An 18,200-nucleotide genomic window follows, 5' to 3' on the forward strand; every position below is an offset into this window, starting at 1 on the left:
CACAGATTTTGTGTTTTCCATCAGAGAGAGTCCTGTTTTGAGCACTTCCATGGCTGTTTCTCGGAAGAACTCTCAGTCACATCAGTTAATCAGATGAAGGAGCTGAAAGGGACAGCGGAGCAAGTATTAAGTAAAAGAAAATTACATTTGGTTGCTCTTTGTATCCAATTATACTAACTGAACTGTTGGTATAATGCAATAAAGGTATCTGCAGAATTGTATTTTTGTATTATGCATCAATTAACACAGTAAATAACAGCTCAGTGCCCTCCCCCCAACAAAAGCAGCATTCTGAACAGTGATGGAAATGTTCAGACACAACAGTGGGATCTCACAATATGTAGGTATGAATTTCTTTATTGCAGTGTTAACACTTGCTTTCTCTGTAGGATTGAAAATAGCAACGGTGCAATACTGAAAATCAGCATGCAACCAGATACAACCTAGAAAAGTTGAATTGGCATAATTGCTCTCTAGAGTTAATCATGCACTTGAAATAAACAAGGCAATTCACAGGTTTCAGACCTACATTTCAAAGCCACTCACTCTTAAGAATGGCAGTTTAAATTGTACAGAAACTTCTGTAAACCTCAGAAAATGTTTTTAAATAATTTTTCCACCTCCACCCAACTTGGTCTTTGTTATCTAATGTGCATTTCTACCATCCTTTGTAATTATGAGAAAAAAGAAATTCAGAAAAGGTTGGTAGCATGTATCACTTAACATCCTTTATGGAAGACTCTTTGTGAATCACAAAAGGGAAAAGAAATTAGTTTTCTTCATGCTGCTTTTTTAGTGCCTAATTTCAGAAAGTGGCAAGAAACAAGGCATTCTCATTGCTATCCAAAGTCAGTAGTGCTCTTACCCTCTTAGACTGACCACAATTTCCTACAAGAATGCCCTGAGAGTGTTCCTTATTTATAAGCACTTAAGAAAAATCTAAAGCATGAATCAAGCTTTTGAGTATTTCTTTGAAATGATACTCAGGATCAATCAGGCATATGTTTGTCATCACTGCAGATGCTCCTCCTGTTGAACTGAAAGACATATCCAAGTCTTCCACTGCTGCCCTCATTTAGAAAATAAAGATAGAAATAGTAACTCCAAAAAGAGTGGAAAAGCCGACCTCTCTTAGTCTAACTGTACCTCTGTAACTGGTTCTCATATTGCTGGCAAGACTCACTAATTTCTATGATCATTTTATATCCCCTTAATAGCATTTTGTAGACACACTTAACAGGTATGGGACTGTGATTGTGAGCACAACCTAGTTCTGCCATTTACCATCATCTTTCAACCCCTGCCCCATTAATCTCTGGCAAATTCAATCCTGGGAAAGGTAATAATCTCCAATTACTGCTCACAGAACACTGTTAAATGGCAGGACCCAAAGCAAAATTGAAATCCTTACCTCACTGAGCATGTTTCTTGTATATGCTTGTAGTGTATTTTGCCTACAGGCTTCCAGCATGGACCACTGGAATTATTGGTAATGCATTACTGAGATTGCTCATGCACTGAGTAAAATCTACAGCTCTCCACACAAGCCATGGTGCCAGTGGCAGCCAAATGTTAGTGAAGATTATGGTGGGCAGTTTCCTGTAAGCCTCTAATTCCCCATATTGGCCAAATACTGCCAGGCAAGGGAAGCTCATGGAAGTTCTTACAAACAGATGAAGCAAACATTCCACTTGGTCATGGCATCAAGCTTGATGACATCTGCCTGAGAAGAAGAGATAAAATGGACTCTGTGAGGAAGAATTAATGGCATCCAAAAGTTTAGCCACTGGGGTTCTTATGCCTCTGAAACATGAGATACTTATTAATAAACAACCTTATTAATGTGGATTTTTACTCTGTTGGAAGGAGGAATAGCCTTTTGGTCTGAATAGAGGTTGTCAGAGCAAGTTACACAAACTATCTACACACTGTTTTAAAGCACTGATGCATTTCACTAACATGTTACTCTAGTTTCCAAAATAAGCCAAGTACCATGGTGCTTGGTTGGCAATTTGCTCAAATCACTAAAGGTTTGGTTGGCAATGGGTTTAAACTAGGTTCAAACCAGCTTGATTTGACAAATGCCAGTTAATACGTTTAGACCCTTGAGGTATAGCCAGAATGCCTCTGTCTGTTTTGTGGCATGGAGTTTGTGAGCTGTACACGTGCCAGTGGAATTGCTTTCTATGTTAGAAGTACAAATGTGCCTTAGGCTTTGCTCCGTGGTTTTCTCTTCAGTGTTGCTAGTTGTTATTTGCAACAGCGCCTGCAGCAGCATTGCCTAGGGCTGCAAGTAGTATCAGAGCTTCAAACAAATCAGTCATTTTAAGTCTTGTGGGGTTTTGTTCGTTTTGTTTTCCAAGAGCAGGACATCATTCCCCTCTTGCTGTGGCTGAAATCCAGCAGCTTGATTGCTGTGTATTTCATGTATCTAGACAAACTGTGTGAAACCTAGAATTTCTGCTGTGCAAAAGGATGAGCGACTGTGTGTGTAAATATATCAATCAGTGAATTCATTACGGAAAGAAAAGTTATGAAGGAAGAAATTTCTTTTCAATTGTTTTAAGAGAGCCAAAAATACATTTTTTTTGCAAAATATTGCTTGTGGGACCTTGCCAATGTGTTGGAAGGCTTGCCAGGGAACAGGAGGGCAGATGAGTGGGTGAAGGGGCAGAAACTTAATGTTTCTTCTGACATGTTTCTTTTAAAAAGGAGGATTCTATCAAATTGAACTTATGTATAAATTATTCAATGAAATGTAGTGCTGCAATCTGAATCTCACTGTGATCTCCACTTTTTCCCCCCACCCCCAACAGGAATTTCCATTTTTTAAACCTGGCTAGCATCTTGCAACTGCCAATTTCAGAATACACAGGGGCCCTACATTAAGCTACCTGTTGTTTTTGTCATGGGAATGCTCAGCTGTTTCTGGACACTGGATGTATGTAACTTGTGTGAAGTTGGGCAGAATTCCACAATCTGCTAGTTTCTGGGAGAGGTTTAGCCTGGAAAGTCCTGCTGTTCTTCCCCCAGTGTGTGAGTGCTGGCAGTGTTATCCTGCCACACACTGCAGAAGGAAGGAGGGATGTGTTGTGCACTATGCAACAAACCACAGTTGTTCACAGATGGAAAAAATCTATGCTCCTCACCGAGCTGCTTAAGGATTTTCGATTCAGTGCTGCTGCTTTAGTCTTTGGAGATCAAAATAATGCTTCAAACTGAATTACTGTAAACTGCTGTGGCATGCAGCAACCTGTAGAAATGCTCTCTCCAAGCTCATAAGACATGCTGCAGTCATTTCTAGAATCAAGAGAAAATCAATACTTTGCAGGCAGTGAAATCTTACTTTTAAAGAAGTAGTGGTGGGTTATTAAGGCAGGCAGTGCTCTGTTTTGCTGCTGGGTTAGAGGTTTCAGTTCTTGGGCTGTTGTATCTGCACACTGAGAGCTGGCTTTGTGAAACAGCGTTGGGGAGGGGGAAGTGTGGGAATTTTAGTCTGTATCCAGAATTGTAACTAAGATCCATCTGTCCTAATTGTCTTGAAATGAGGGGCAACTTCTTCCTGTGTCATATTAATGACATTCATTATTCCTTTGTCCCATTCAGTGACAAAGCTGTTCCATGTTGGACTGGCTTCCAGTATTTATAAACAGGAGTAGGGCTGTTTGCACATCAGTGCAGCAATGACAAATGAGGAGCTCGTGCAACACCTGGCTGTAGGTTTTACTAAAATCCCTGCTGGTTTGAATTAGATGCAGTCTCTCCATGGACTTCACTTGGGCCAGACTTCCCCCTGCAATATTTTGGGCAAAGATCACTACCCAGCTCTGCTAGTTCTGAAACACATCTTTTCCTGTTCTTGTCTACCTGAATAAAGCAAATAAATATTCTTGCTAGCACTGGCTGTAGCACCTGCAGAACTTGGCAGGCTTTACAGACAATCTTGTATACACCACTGTATCCATTACAACAGGGCCACTTCAGAAATCCAAGATACAACCTGCTGTGCTCAGTCATCTCCAGGTTCCTTGCATTGTACTCCCTGGCATAACGTAACTGTGTTTTTCCCTTTCCCATCCTCTCAAGCTCTGAAAACTCAGACTGACTAATCTCAAATTGCCAGCAATGTTTGCCTTTACTCTGATACTACCTCTGCATTGGAAGTGAGCCCCCTCTAGTCTGCCCTAAGGGCAGAAAATACAAAAGCTGTTCTGGTTGCTTCAGTTCAGAGTCTGAAGGCATAAGGTCTACAGCAGAAGGACATTCTCCTTCTGTTCAACCAGGGCTTTTAAGGAACCAGAGGGACATTTCAAAGCATTTTGGAATAAGATGTAGTTCACTGATCCCCAGTCCCTGGAACCCAGTGGGAGCCAAGAGCAGCCAGTTTCAGGTCCATCTGTGCTGTGTATTGCATGTGGAATCATCTAGAGACAAGTTTGCCAAGGTCAGGTAGGGAGATACCTGAGGAAGGTGTATTATTTCAAGGCACTAAATCAGAAATGTGAAGCTTAACCATAGCAGCAGTCTGCACTTGCTGTGGTCTGTCCTAGGTTTTATCACTTCCTGTTTTCCATTGTGATTCTCTCATGTTTTGAGTTTATTGTCCCCTTGAAGGTCACCCACATCTACCTTTGGGAACATGTTTGATATTTCACTGGAGACATCCAACTGGCTTCTTATTGTTCCACTTACCTGCCTGCCTTACTAAACATATGTTTCAGTGCAGGTGGCTAAGCCCGCTGGGGTATTGCAATGTTAAATCACTGTGATAGCTGACAGAATGAGTCTCTCCTCTTCCAGCTAGTGTGAGGTTTTCCTTTGGGTTTGGGGTGGGTTTTGCAAGGATAAACACAAGTAACTTCTGGTGCCAAACTGTTCAGAGCTACTGAAGCATTTGGCTTTAGTAACTTCTAGACCTTTCCTCCTTACATGCCTTTACCCTCTTATTTGTTGTTTTGGGGGGTACATCAGAAGCAAAGGAAGAGAGGAAAATTCTTCCATTTCTTGTCTAATAATGTTAAGATTTCATACTGCCACCCACTGCAGAAGGATTGGAGAAATAAGTGAAATTGGTATGTAAATGAAACAAGTAACAGTGACAAAATCTGTAGAGGACCCTTGCAGGGGAGTTTTGAGAAGGGGTGGTGTAGATTTTCCAGAAAGATTGGATTATTCTCTCAGCACTACTTAGATTGGGAATTTTTTTACAGAGTGGTAATTTTGCACAACACTGTATTACCAAATTTTTTCAGAAATACCAGTCGCTGTATTTCTTAAAGTTCTGTCAAATTCTTTGATCCGTTTCATTCACTGAACTCTTTTTGTAGGAAGGAATTTAACTGGTCTTCAGGATTAGTTTGTGAAAAGGTAATTCAGACTTTTTTTTCTGGCTAAGCTAATGTGTTTCTTCTATTTCTGGAGGGTGAACCTCTCCAGTAACAGCAGTGGTAGAACTTTTGGTCTTGCTCATTCAGACACATGCAGACCATCATTTCTAAACCACATCTGCTTAGACAATAGCTCTGAATTCCAAGAAGCAGGTCAAGCTGATCATAGAACATCCTAAATTGGAAGGGTTCTGCAAGGATCATTGAGTTCACAAACTCCTGGACATTGAGTCAAATTAATAACCTGTCTGAGCTATTTGGTATCACCACTGAAGGAATCTGCATGTGTGGCATTGCTTTTGTGGAAGCTGGTGGAGAAATGGTGCCCTTTGAGAAGGCCTTGTGGAAGGCTGACTGGACCAACACCATTTGTAGAAAAAACTTCAGGTTCCAAATCTTTTATCTTTGATGGTAGTAGAACTACCTAATGGAGTTTATTAGATTGTGTATATTAGATTATTAGTAAGTATGTTTGATAAATCATGTCATGTTCACAGAAAATGCTTTGTCCGCTTATTTACCATCTAGATCTTAGTTTTGATTATATATTAAGTATTTCCTGATATGTTAGAAAATAGGACAAAGTGAGTTTTATAAAATTGTGGTCTTGGGACTACAATGCTCCTAAAATGAATCTTAAAGGAAAAGGACATAATTGCCACCATCATGTATTAAAATTTTTAAGATTAGATTTTTTTAAAACACAAATTAACAAATCCTTGTTCTAGAAATCTATTTGTACAGGATCAGTACTTTCAATTGATGAAAATGGCTGTAATAGGGAGGCATTGATTTACACCCACAGATCTGGCCTAGAAAATGCAGAGTTGGATGCCTGTTTTACAGGCCTCAGTCAGGTGTTTTACTTCCTGAAGCTTAAATTGAGTGTCCTGTGAGCAAACAATTATTCAAAATTCAGTTAATCTATTGTTATGTTTTAATCACTGTGATGGTGTTGTGTTTACAGGTTGTTATCTAATTAACAGTTACTTTCCCATTTAAAATAAATTCAATAACTGAATGTCTCTAGAAACTGAAAAGGATAGAATGCACCAGCCTTGAGATTATTAATGAGCACTTAACAGCCCAGAGGGCAGAGCCTGAAACTGGGAGGACTCTGTTGGATTTTTCTCTACTCTGTGCTCTTTGCCTTTTTGAGCCTTAGGAAAAATAAAACTATGTTTACTGTTGTGATAGATTCCTGGAGATGTTGCTGAAAAGCTGTCAAATACTGCGGTACACAGAGCTTTTAAAGTAATTCTAGGGGTGTTTGTTTGGGTTAAAACCTCAGGGCCAGGTTTTGCTCTTGGTCCAAGAAGCAGAGCAGCGAAGGAGCAGAACAGCTATTTGGTCCTTGGGTGTTGGGGTCATGCTTTGCCCGTCTCCTCCTTTCAGATCAGTGGTTGTTCACAACCTGTGGTGCCAGTGGACCCTACGGCCCCACACAGAGCCAGTGCAACGATGCCTACAGGAACTCCAAGCTCAGAGTGGTGGTGGGAGCTGAAGGGATTCTCCAAGGCATCCAGATCTGGAGAGTACCAGCAACCAACACATACAGGTAAGGGAGCTGTGGGATTGTCGTGATGTATCTGTCTTCAAAACGATCCAAGCTGCTGATACACACCGGGCATTTTTGAAGTATTACATTCTGAAGTTTGGCCACATCTGCTGGGGTTTTACTTATCACTGAGCCTGTAATTTCCAGTCTCTTCCATCTCAGATTTGCTCCCTGGGAGGTGCAACTTTTTTGGTGAAAAAGAAGAAACTTTCTGAGGCAGACAAATCTTTAGCCTAAATGGTCACAGGTTGGGAGAGCTCTATCAGTAGTTGAAAATGAAGCATTTTCACCTCCCCAGACCAGGAGGAATGCATTTCCCGTTTGGCATTCATGGGAGCCCTGGGATCAGAATGAGTTTTTCCCACCCTTCACTTGGTGTGGAAGGCAAAACCACGTGTCAGCATTTCTTATGGGACAGCTTGCCTCAACCTCTGCTCAGCATCTTCACATTTTTGAATCCAGAGACAGCAAGTTGAGCTTGTAAGCCTGGCTTACCACAGTAGAATTGATTTTGGAAGCCAGCCACCTAAATGGTAGGCTCTGTGATACTGAGGGTTCTAACACTTAAATCCCCCTCTGGAGTTGTTTTCAAAGAGAGGTGATCAGATACGGTTCAATGCTACTTAATCAGATTTTTACCAATCATTTTTTCCTTTTGCTCTTGCTGGGGAAAGAAGTACAATTGAGGTGTAGTTCACTGTATCTGAATGGTAGCATGAAGCTATTACATGCATCATTTTGTAAGCAGAACTGTCAGTTTGAACCAGTGACTCTCTAGAGGTGGTTTTTATGCAGCATTCCATATTGAAACCAATGATGGTATCTTGGATTTCAAAGCAAAACATTCAATTGAAGGCTTTGAACAAATTTCAGTTACAATTTTCTGATCCCATCTATTTTTTCTTCTTTTATATTGAAAAAGAATGCTAATGTTGAGGCCAGAAGTCAGTCTCTAATAGAGGTCTAGGGCAAAGTAGTTTTGAGAAACTGGCTAGGCTAGGCACAAGTTCTGCCTGAGTGCCTATTCCTACAAGGATTGATGGTAATGCAAAAAGCATTAATGATACTTTATCCAGCTATCAACAAGGAGTTTGCCTGAGGTGAATAGAATTTTTCAGAACCACCCAGTAAATATGGTTATAAAGTACAGCCCAAAAATGAACAGGCAGAACAGCCCAAAAGCTTACAGCACTCTCATTTCTTTAATATCAGAATCCAAGAAGAGCCAGAGTTCCTGTGCCACTTTAGGCTGATTTTTTGCTGCACAATACAACCCCTGGGCCCTGCAGGCATGACCTGTCTATTTAAGTCCTATAAATGACCTAACAGACTTTTAAGTTCTGTATAGATAGTTGATGTATAATGTCGTGCATAACATATATATAAAGGGATGACATTCTCTTCTGCACCTCTTAAGGCTAAAGTAGAAAATTCACAGCCTGGGGAAAGCAGGAGGCAATTGTGGGCTTAAATTAACTTGACATCCCCCTGATTCTGGTCTGCTGAAGGAGCAATGGAGTCCACCAGCACAGCATAGCCCTAGGAAAATGTCACGTTGCAATATCAATCCAGGGCTTCCCAGAGTCTGGACTTACTGCCTGTGCTTAGCTCTGCCCTCAGGTCCTGCTGCAGTCTGGGTCCGCTAAGTTTTCCTGACGGGCACTGCTGAAACACCTGACACAGGGAGAAAACCCTCCTGCTGGCTGCTGGGCTCTGGAGAAAGCTGATGTTCTGCCATCTCATTGTGTTTTACACTGTGTAATGTACACTCCTGGTAATTGTTCAAGAAGGATATTGATTTTGTGAGCATGAGGCAGAATATGCGTTATTAAAATACAGACAGCTCAATTTTGCACAAAACTCTCCAGCACAAACCAACCACACCCAGGAAACCCCATCTGTGAAGGTCTGGGTAGGCTGCCATACACTGTAGTGCCCACACTGGAAAACTGGAGTTTTTACATGCTCTGGTTCACTCTCATGGGACTTCACATTGTGTAACAATGAAGTTAAACATATAAAAGAATATTTTTTGTTTCAGATCTCCTTCTAAGCATTGAGAAGTTCTGGTCATCTAGGTCTTATGACCAAGTATGAAAGAAGTGGACTGTAATAAATTAATTACACATTACCATCCTTTATCCTACTTCTTTCCATTTTTAAAGGAAGAGGTTTAGGTCCATTTTGTGAGTGCCCTATTTGGGATCACATCCACTGTCCTCTCTTCTCCATGGTTCCTTCATGCAAGGTGGCCCAAGAACACAGCCCAAGTGGTGTGCAAAAAAGTGTCATTCTGAGCATTTTCTCATACTCTCAAGACTAGCTCCAGTGTTTCCCATACCCTGGATGTTAGGGTGCCTGTTTTTCTCCAGCCCTGGTTTGCACTTTGCACATCCTGACCCTTCCTGAAGGTGTGGGCTTCTTTTGCAGATCCCACAAGTGTCACAGTAAAAGAAAAGAAGGAAGGCAGTGGAAGGTACTCTGTGTTCTTGCTCTGAATGGGCTGAACCTTTCTTCAGGGCCACTGTGGTTAAATGGCTTCTGTCCTCCTCTAAAAGAAAGGTGTTCCCAATGAAAGGGATCCTCTTAAGGTTTGAAGTCAAGATAACTGTTTAAATAGTGACAGCATTTTGAATAGGGAATGACTGCCACCTGAATGTATACTGGGTTTTATTTGTCCTCAGCCTTTGAGTGAGGCCAGACTGGGTTTCCTGATCTTTCTGATATCACTGCATGTATGCAAAATCTGTTCTTACATGGAAAAGTATGGCCCCTACTGGCAGCCAGTTAGCCCTGCCAGCTTGCTGTGCCTGGTAGTGCACCTCATTAGCCATTGCAAAATTCCACCGTAAATCAACTCAGTTCTCAAATTCATGCAGCATCTGTTCAGGGTGGCCCAGTGCTGTGTCCATCACTTTTTCTGCTGGCTCTGGTACAGCCTAGCTGAGGACTGATTGCTTTGGTTATCAGCAGTGGCGTGAACATAATCATGTCACATTGCCAGGATCTAATATGTGTTATGAGACACTGCCTGTTTGCAGGCAGGACTGTGCTGGGCAGAGAGCAGCCAGGTGCTGGAGGAAAGGAGGCGTTAAAGCAGAGCACCTACACTGTGCCTGGTAGGAAGCCGAGAGCAATTTTTGAGTTCTGAGTCCTGCAGTCTCTGGTTAAATGCTCCAGGTGGAATTTTACTCTCATAGAAACACATGGAATGCTACTAATGTCAGTGGAGAATTACCTGCTTATTTCAGATCTAAACTGAGTTGCTGTACCATCATCTACCTGCTCAGAAAATTGAGTAATTGTGTTTTGTTGCAGCAGAAATGTGTGTTTTATCATGATCTTTAAAAAGTGCTTTGAAATCCTTTTCTAAAAGCTGCTTTAAGTATGCCCATGGTTAGAAGGGAGAGGGAGGAGATGAGAAATACAGTGTTACAGCCAGATCTTTGGGTACAGCAGCAACAGTAAGCACCTCTGAATCTTGACTGTTTGAAATAAAAATCCTGGAGCCTTAACTGAGACTGCAGTAGCCCTTGTGTAACCTGCCCACTCCTGGCTGGAGACAGGGAGATGTTCCTGACCACCATGAGTTTGGCCAGGGGGCTTTTGCCTTCCTTGTTTACCGCAGGTAGTGTCATCTCCATCTACTTTTCTTTCTGTATTCCTCTGGTCCTGGGAATAAGAGAGCTGTTTTCCATCTGGTCCATGCTACCAGGACCAGTTATGCTGTCTGCTTCCTCAAATCTCCCTCTGTCAATCTCTTGCTTAATGTTCTCTTTAGCCATATGTCCTGGTTTTACCAACTCTCCTGCTTCTGTTCTTTCTCTTCCTTGCTGCAAACTTCTCAAGGATGTGCCTTCTGGGAAACAAGATGTGCTTCATATATTACAGCTGGAAACTATAAGGACTTGCTTGCTCTGTTCTCAGCTGTGTTTGCCCAATAATCAATGTGAAAGAATCTGTTTTGTATCTACCCAAGCTCACAGATTCAAACAGAGAAGAAAATCAGTCTTCATGCTTTGGGTTTAGGTTTATTTAGAATGTCAGGTCTTCAGAGCACAGCTTTGTGACACCGTGTTCAGGTGTGCAAAATGCTCACTGATCCGAAGGGGTTTGGGCTTCCTTCCACCTGCCTGGGACAACTCAGATAGCATCCTCTTGTTTTCTTTTTCCTGCAGCATCTCAGGCTATGGAGCTGCAGGTGGGAAAGGAGGGAAGAACACCATGGTGCGGTCCCACGGCGTGTCTGTGCTGGGAATTTTTGACCTGCAGAAGGATGATACGCTGTATATCTTGGTGGGACAGCAAGGAGAAGATGCTTGTCCTAGTGTAAGTGATTGCCTTTCTGTTTTGCCTTCATCCCTTCTAGTAATCCATGGAGTTTTTCTTTTCACACAGAAAAACATTGTCCTCAAGGGGTTTGGGGATATAGGAGTCAAGAAATAGGTACAGTTTTACTGGGAGAGCATGAGAACATGAAGCACCATGTCCCTATGCTTGCTTCTTTTCAACATTTGGGCCCCATTGATAATACACAACAGGTTCCTGACTGGTCTGAGTATCTCAGAGCACCTGTGTGGGGCCTTGGAGACAAAAGATGATACTGCCTTCCATTCCTCTGGAAATCAGTCTTCAAGGCTGACTTTGCAGGGTTTTGCCCTTGTTCCACTATTGAGCCCAGCCCTGCCATTATCATGTACTCTGCACCTCTAGAGATACCCACATCACAGGCCCTGCTTGGTTATTTTCCATATGGGAATAGGAAAGACAAATCAATCATTGCTGGGTCAGTCCTGATTTTTATGTTACCAACCAACCCTTGCTGCAAATGTCTTGACAGAAAGATGGGCACTATTTACATGCACAGAAGTTTATTAATTAAGTATTCTTTGGAGGAGGATATGGGAATAGGACACTCTCATGGAGCAAACTAAGCATTTTCTGATGAAATTTCACCTACAGGTTTGAGCTGGACATCTAAATGATGTGCATTTCTCAGCTGATAATGGCTGGCATCCAAGAGATGAAAGCTTAGCAGTCTGTAAGAGCAGAGAAAGGTTGAAGGATATAGACAAGTAAAAGGGGTTCTCAAGGCTGGCTGCTGAAGTAAATAATGTTGAAAGTAGAATTACACATATCTACAAACAAACCATTAATATAAAGCCTTTTTGAAATGAGAAATGGCCTAACTCAAACGTCCATCCAGCATCTTTAACTAGGACATTCCAGCTGAGGGTAATATATGGACTCATTAAATTGCAGGCCACTGTAATCTTAGTGAGAATTTATTGAGTGCTAATGTAATTCTTTCATTGAGGCAAAGAGATTGCATTGACTTGTGGAGGGGACTTTTACTAGATTGGATTGTAATCAGTTATGTCTTTGCCATGAAGGATTATTTTTTTTGTAATCTAGTGGTTCCTTTGGGTCATTGACTTTGTCATTTTATTAATCATTCCCACCCAACTCCAAATCAATTAAGGAGACGGAAAAAACAGGGAAAGGAGGGCTGTTAGTTCTTTAGGCAAGTCTGCACACAAAAGGGATGCCACTCATTCTCTGGCACAACTTAGAATATATTGTGTGGTCAGCAGAATAATTTGTAATTTGAGCATGCTTTTATCAGGTTCTTCTTCCAAAAGAAAACATATACATGAAAGTAGAAGGAAGCAGAAGGTCAATCCTACTGCAACAACTGTTTATGCATTTTCCCCTAAAAGTGTTGTTGGTTTAGTAAGTTCAGTGTGCATTATATGTGCAATATAACAAGACAGTTTTACTGAGACAAAACCTGTAAAGTAAAATAAGCTAGAAGCAAAGTTTGCAACTTGAAAATGCTCACAGCAGGATCCTTCCTGCTTGTCATGCACTTTAGTGCTCCAATTTTAAACCAAAACAGTAGTTAGGTCATAGTCCTGAAGTAGGTATAAATGGTGGTTTAATGTTTTGATTGAAATCAGTTAGTGAATTCAGGGCTTTGGCTAATACAAAAAGTTCAGTCTTCAATGACAATAGATGGAAGGGAAAAAATGCTAAGTAGGAAATGTGGAGGCTTTTTAGTGAGGTATTTTCATTAACATCAGGAAAACATTGCAGTCAAAGATGGGATTGCTGCTCTTTTGGTAGGCATTGGTAGTTGCAGTAAAATTGCTACCAAGATCATCAGAGATGCACATTGACTGCTTGGCCCAACCAACGGGACTGGAAATGAGGTAAACAAAGTTGGGTTCTCTGTCTCTGCCATTTGGCTGTTGTGTGAAAAGGGACAAGGTACATCCTTGCTGAGTTACTGCCTTCCTCCACTTGTGAAATGCAGACTGGTAGTGCTGGGAAATATTTGCAGCAAATTCTGCTACATTTTGTATATTAAAAGTTTATGGAGGTGTATTACGTGATAATAGGTATCAGCACTGAGCTTGCTTCAAAATAATTCAATTAAAATGGCAACAAATTCTTCTGGTGAAGGTTGAGGCAAAAAGCCAGATTCTTGTAGAAGAGCATTCATTTGGTTCTGGTCATGTAGTCTCCCTGGAGGACAATTTCTTGCTTTGGGATGGTGAAGGGTTCATGAGGCCTCTGTGTGCACAAGGGAGTGGAGGTTTCTTACCTGAATTCAGACTTGATCTTCTGTTTGCAGACAAATGATGTTATCCAGAAAGTCTGCATCGGAGAGAACAACGTGATCGAAGAAGAGATTCGTGTGAACAGAAGTGTCAATGAATGGGCAGGAGGAGGTGGTGGTGGAGGTGGTGCCACTTACATATTTAAGGTATGGAAACACAGTCCCCACGCACCTTCAGCATCAACACATCCTGCCACCTGCCTCTGAAAAATCCCTTATGCACCTCAGGGAGAGGGTCCGCAGAGTGACCTCTGGGTATCCTTAATTTCCACTTGAGAGATGTAGGGATCTGGGCTGGCCCTTCACACTTCTTTGAACTGCTGTTCAATATGGCCATACTTGTTTCAGTGGCTTGAAGTATCCTTGGCAAACATAATGGGTTGAACTGGGTAGGGGTTTTTTTTCAGTAAAAACTGAGATGCTGAAACATAGTTCTACAGCAAAGGGCAAATTTTGCAGGACTTCATTCACCTTTGACATTGTAGAATGTGAGACATCAGTTACACATTAAGCTTGACAAGGAAAGCTGAGGATAGCCTGTGTGTTTTCTGTTGGCAGTCCTGTAGCTGTGGACCACTGATGTTTCCATTCCTGTGCTGAGACAGTGCTCATTCCAAACACTGGTCTCAGGGGAGACACTGTGCAGAACAGTGATCCTTAGCTTTTTCATTTAATAAAAGTTATCACGTGGGACATTACAGGCTTTCTAAGAGCCATCACCATGGTAGATATAATTCATAGAGCTACTGACACTGCTGTTTCCTGTAGCAGAACTTGGACTATTCTTTAATTTTCTATTCATTAATTTTCTGGGTACATTAATAATGCAGTGACAGTGTGCAGTGCTGAGCAGCCCTAGATGCCTGCTTGGTGCAACATGCAGTAACTGTGATGTGGCTGAACTTCCCTTTCCATGTCTGACTCAGTTTGAACATTGCCTTTATTTCTGAATTTGTTAAGATGGAGAACGGAGAACCGGTCCCCTTGATAATTGCAGCAGGGGGTGGTGGCAGGGCCTACAGGGCCAAAACGGACACATTTCATCCAGAAAGACTGGAGAATGATTCCTCTATTCCAGGGTTGAATGGAAATTCAGGAGCTGCAGGTAAGGAGAGTTTATTCCTTTTAAGAAAACCTTTGTGAATATGTGGTACTCCCAGATTCCTCCTCCTCACAAGAAGGTGAGGTAAAACTCGTGAAAATGCAGTTCAGGGGGAACAGAGGGTTATAACAGATGCAAATAGAAGGTACCCACAGTGCTGGATACTTGGGGTAAATAAGGGTATCAGAAATAGTATAGCCATAACAATGGCTACATTCTCCCAAAATAATGCAGTACCTCTCATAAACAAAGTTGTTTGATTTTTGATGTGGGAATTAGCAGTGTCAGTGTGACTGTCCTGGTCCCTGCACTGTTTTATGCTGTGTGGACACAGTCAGAGTTTCTCTGGCTTATGCAGAAAGAGCATAATTTCACCATGTCTAGAAGTCTCTGTGCAGAGACCTCGGACTGAGCAAGCAGCAGAGCTGAAATGAGTCACTGGTATGTGGTGTGGAGAGTAGGAGTGGGACATGTTTTCACACCCCTTACAATAAATTCAGTTTTTTCTACTTTAGCATTTGCATTGGTTTATTTCAAGAGTGTTTTAGACAAAGAGAAGGGGAAGGCTCTGTAAACCAGAAAGACGTGGTTGGAGAGTAGGTAGGGATATCTTTTTACTTTTTCTATAGAAATTACTTGTCCTTATTTGTATGGTGGGTGAAAAGAGGTGCAGATGATGTCTTTCAGCTGAGGTGTTTTGAATGGATGCTTGTCCTGCAGATCCCTCCAGTGTTTCTAACAGGAAAAGTAACCCCTGGCTGTGCCTTTTCTCTTCTCTCAACTGCAGGTGGTGGAGGTGGCTGGAATGATAACACTTCCTTCCTGTGGTCAGGAAAATCCTTGCTGGAAGGTGCTACTGGAGGAAGATCCTGCCCCCAGGCCATGAAGAAGTGGGGGTGGGAGACAAGAGGGGGTTTCGGAGGGGGTGGAGGGGGGTGCTCCTCAGGTGGAGGAGGCGGAGGATATATAGGTAAAGTGGCTTCGTGTTCAAGGTGTCCCTTCCCCTCCTTTAGTGCTAATGATCAGCAAAATGCTGATGATAACTCTCCTGTAGCTAGCATATTTGACTGTTATGTACTAGTATGTCTGTGTGTTGCCTTTTTAGCACTAGATGAAATCATTTAGGCTTTGAGCAAAGAGCCAGAGGCCAGTCCTTCAGCTGCAACCCTGGCTTTGCGCTCTGCAAAATGTGACATTGAGATCCTGCTGTGATTCCTGAGCTTTTCACGTTGGGGTGGAAGTGCTGGAGCAGGAGGAGCCACAGCTATGTGCTCCAGTTGCCAAGCACCTATGTTTGGAGGACTTTGGTCCTGGAGACTGGCAGCCAGGCTTTATGCCAGGGGAAAGATGCAGCTTCTCCCCTGCCCTGCTGTGGGTGGGCTTTGGTCCTGCACAGTGGTCTCTGGGGGCAGAGGCTCAGGCTGCCAGCCAGCACCCCTCTTAATATGACTTCAGTCAACAAGGAGCTAATTTCATGTGCCTCTGTGTCTCAGGGCAGCTGTCAGATGGCATTATGTTGATTACAACTGGTGTGGGCCAGATTCAAGATCTCTGCTAACCCACAGTCTCCTGGGCCACATAGTTTGGGCAGCCATCTGCACTGTGGTGGACTCTTTAACCCCTGGTTCTCCACAGCTTAAATTAAATAGATGGTAGACTAGAAATATTGAGAGGAAGTAATGAGTTTAAATTATTAAGTGCATGTTTTGTACCAATGTTCCTGTGTAATGCTTCTTTTTCCAACAGAATGACTCACATGATTTTTTTTTTTTTTTCATTATTTCACTGAAGACAATTAAAGGGAAAAAACAATTTTTGGGTGGGGTGGGGGAATTGTTGCATGCTTGAAGTACAAAATATATTGTTTCTAATATTTGTTATCTATTGCCCATACTTTACTTCTGGTATGTTCCATATGCTCGAGCACAAATGAGCAACTCATAAATTCCTTCAGTCCCCACTCCTGGTTGACCACCCTGCGTTTAGGGTGCAAAGGAGAGGAAGGATATCAGGTATTCATTCCCTCTGCTGACACAGTACATGCCTTGATCAGCAGGGTACTAACTTAGCCCTGGAGTACTGGTGCTTTCCAGTCTCTTGGCTACCTAAATTTTAACAAGGGCTTGTACGTTTCACAGCATCCAAATGGTTAAAGATGAAGTTTGAGCCTTAGTTTGCAACAGTCTACCTAAACAGAGCTAATTGATTGATTGATTGTCACAAGCTTCATTATTAAATTGAAGTTCTAAAGTCCAGTAGTTCATGCCACAACTTGCTAAATATTCCCTATACAGTAAATGCTTTAATTTTTCTCTTTTTTCATTTGGATGCCTCCCTAAATAGGCTGAATTCATGCATGTTGCCATGTTTATCTGTGTTTTATTGTTCTATGAGCCTCAGTCTGTTAAGGTAACTTCTGGTTTGACATAGGTGGCAATGCTGCAGTGGACAATGACCCAGAGATGGATGGGGAGGATGGTGTGTCCTTTATTAACCCAATTGGTACTTTATACACTCCAGCACTTAAAGGTATTCATACTGGTCAGAAGTCTTCTCATGGGTTTATTTCATTTTAAAAATAGTAGGATCCCATACAACCTTTTGGAGTACAGCTCAGTGTCATGAACATGAGGAGGCAGAAAGTACATAAAATACAGCAGAGAATAGACAGAAGTAGCAGGAAAAATACAGGGAGAGGAAGCATCAAGCCTATTAGGAAACACTCCCAGCAGTACAGTCTACCAGCCTACGGAATAATTTTGGACAAGGAAAGTGATAACAGAACCTCATAGCTCAGATACTTTAGGAAAGAAACAGACAAAACACCTGACTACTCACTAACAAGCAAATTCCTTAGAGCATCCCTTAGTAAAATATCCAGGTGCTGCCCAGCAGTGCATGGGAGTGATAAATGCTGCCACTCCAGCCTGTGTTTTCCCAGAAGTCAGTGTCTTTAATATGTTTGCAATGTGTTCAGAAAACAACAAAAAAAATCTACTCATTAAAAAAAAAATTTAAAAAAAGAAGTTTCCTTTAAAACAGCCAGAAGTATTTTCAAATTCAGATGCACTCTGGCCTGGTGGATTCAGCCAAAAAGTTTTGAAGATATTGCAGTGATTGATCTTGGAGGGAGTAAAGGCCAGGAAAGAAAAGAGTGAGCCCAAGGAAATGATAAGAATGGTCTTTACACTAATTAACTGAGCTTCTTCATCCACTCCTTAGTGACAGAGGGGCACGGAGAGGTGGAAATTAGGCTGCACCTTAACTGCAGTCATTGTGAGATGGACGAGTGCCATGTTGATCTTGAGACTCAAAAAGTCATTTGCTTTTGTGAGCCAGGCACAGAATTGGCAGAGGATGGTGTGTCTTGCACAGGTAAGTAGATATGTGGGGTACTGCTAACATGTGGGACAGAAAAAGCGTGGCCAAAGGCTGTAGTTTGGACTGTAAGACATCCTGAAAGTGCTGTCTAATCTTACTTAAACCTGGCTGCAGTTGAATGTTACTTTCTTCCCTGCTGGTGTATGCTGC

At 42.0% G+C, this 18,200-nt stretch overlaps 1 protein-coding gene across 5 annotated transcripts in view; it reads left to right on the top strand.

Annotated features, from left to right (window-relative positions):
- The window catches only part of ALK (ALK receptor tyrosine kinase), a 305,573-nt gene that overhangs the window by 262,483 nt on the left and 24,890 nt on the right, over positions 1-18,200 (top strand). For 3 of the 5 annotated variants that reach the window (XM_064415113.1, XM_064415115.1, XM_064415116.1), the window contains 7 exons: positions 6,783-6,945; positions 11,124-11,274; positions 13,583-13,714; positions 14,528-14,672; positions 15,457-15,639; positions 17,100-17,198; positions 17,892-18,044. In XM_064415113.1, coding sequence (XP_064271183.1) covers positions 6,783-6,945; positions 11,124-11,274; positions 13,583-13,714; positions 14,528-14,672; positions 15,457-15,639; positions 17,100-17,198; positions 17,892-18,044 — 1,026 coding nt within the window. Of the gene's footprint in view, positions 1-6,782; positions 6,946-11,123; positions 11,275-13,582; positions 13,715-14,527; positions 14,673-15,456; positions 15,640-17,099; positions 17,199-17,891; positions 18,045-18,200 lie in introns of those variants that run through there. The other 2 variants (XM_064415114.1, XM_064415117.1) reach the window with 2 other exon arrangements.

The sequence above is a fragment of the Passer domesticus genome, chromosome 3 (assembly GCF_036417665.1).
Source record: "Passer domesticus isolate bPasDom1 chromosome 3, bPasDom1.hap1, whole genome shotgun sequence".
In the NCBI taxonomy this organism is placed as follows: domain Eukaryota; kingdom Metazoa; phylum Chordata; class Aves; order Passeriformes; family Passeridae; genus Passer; species Passer domesticus.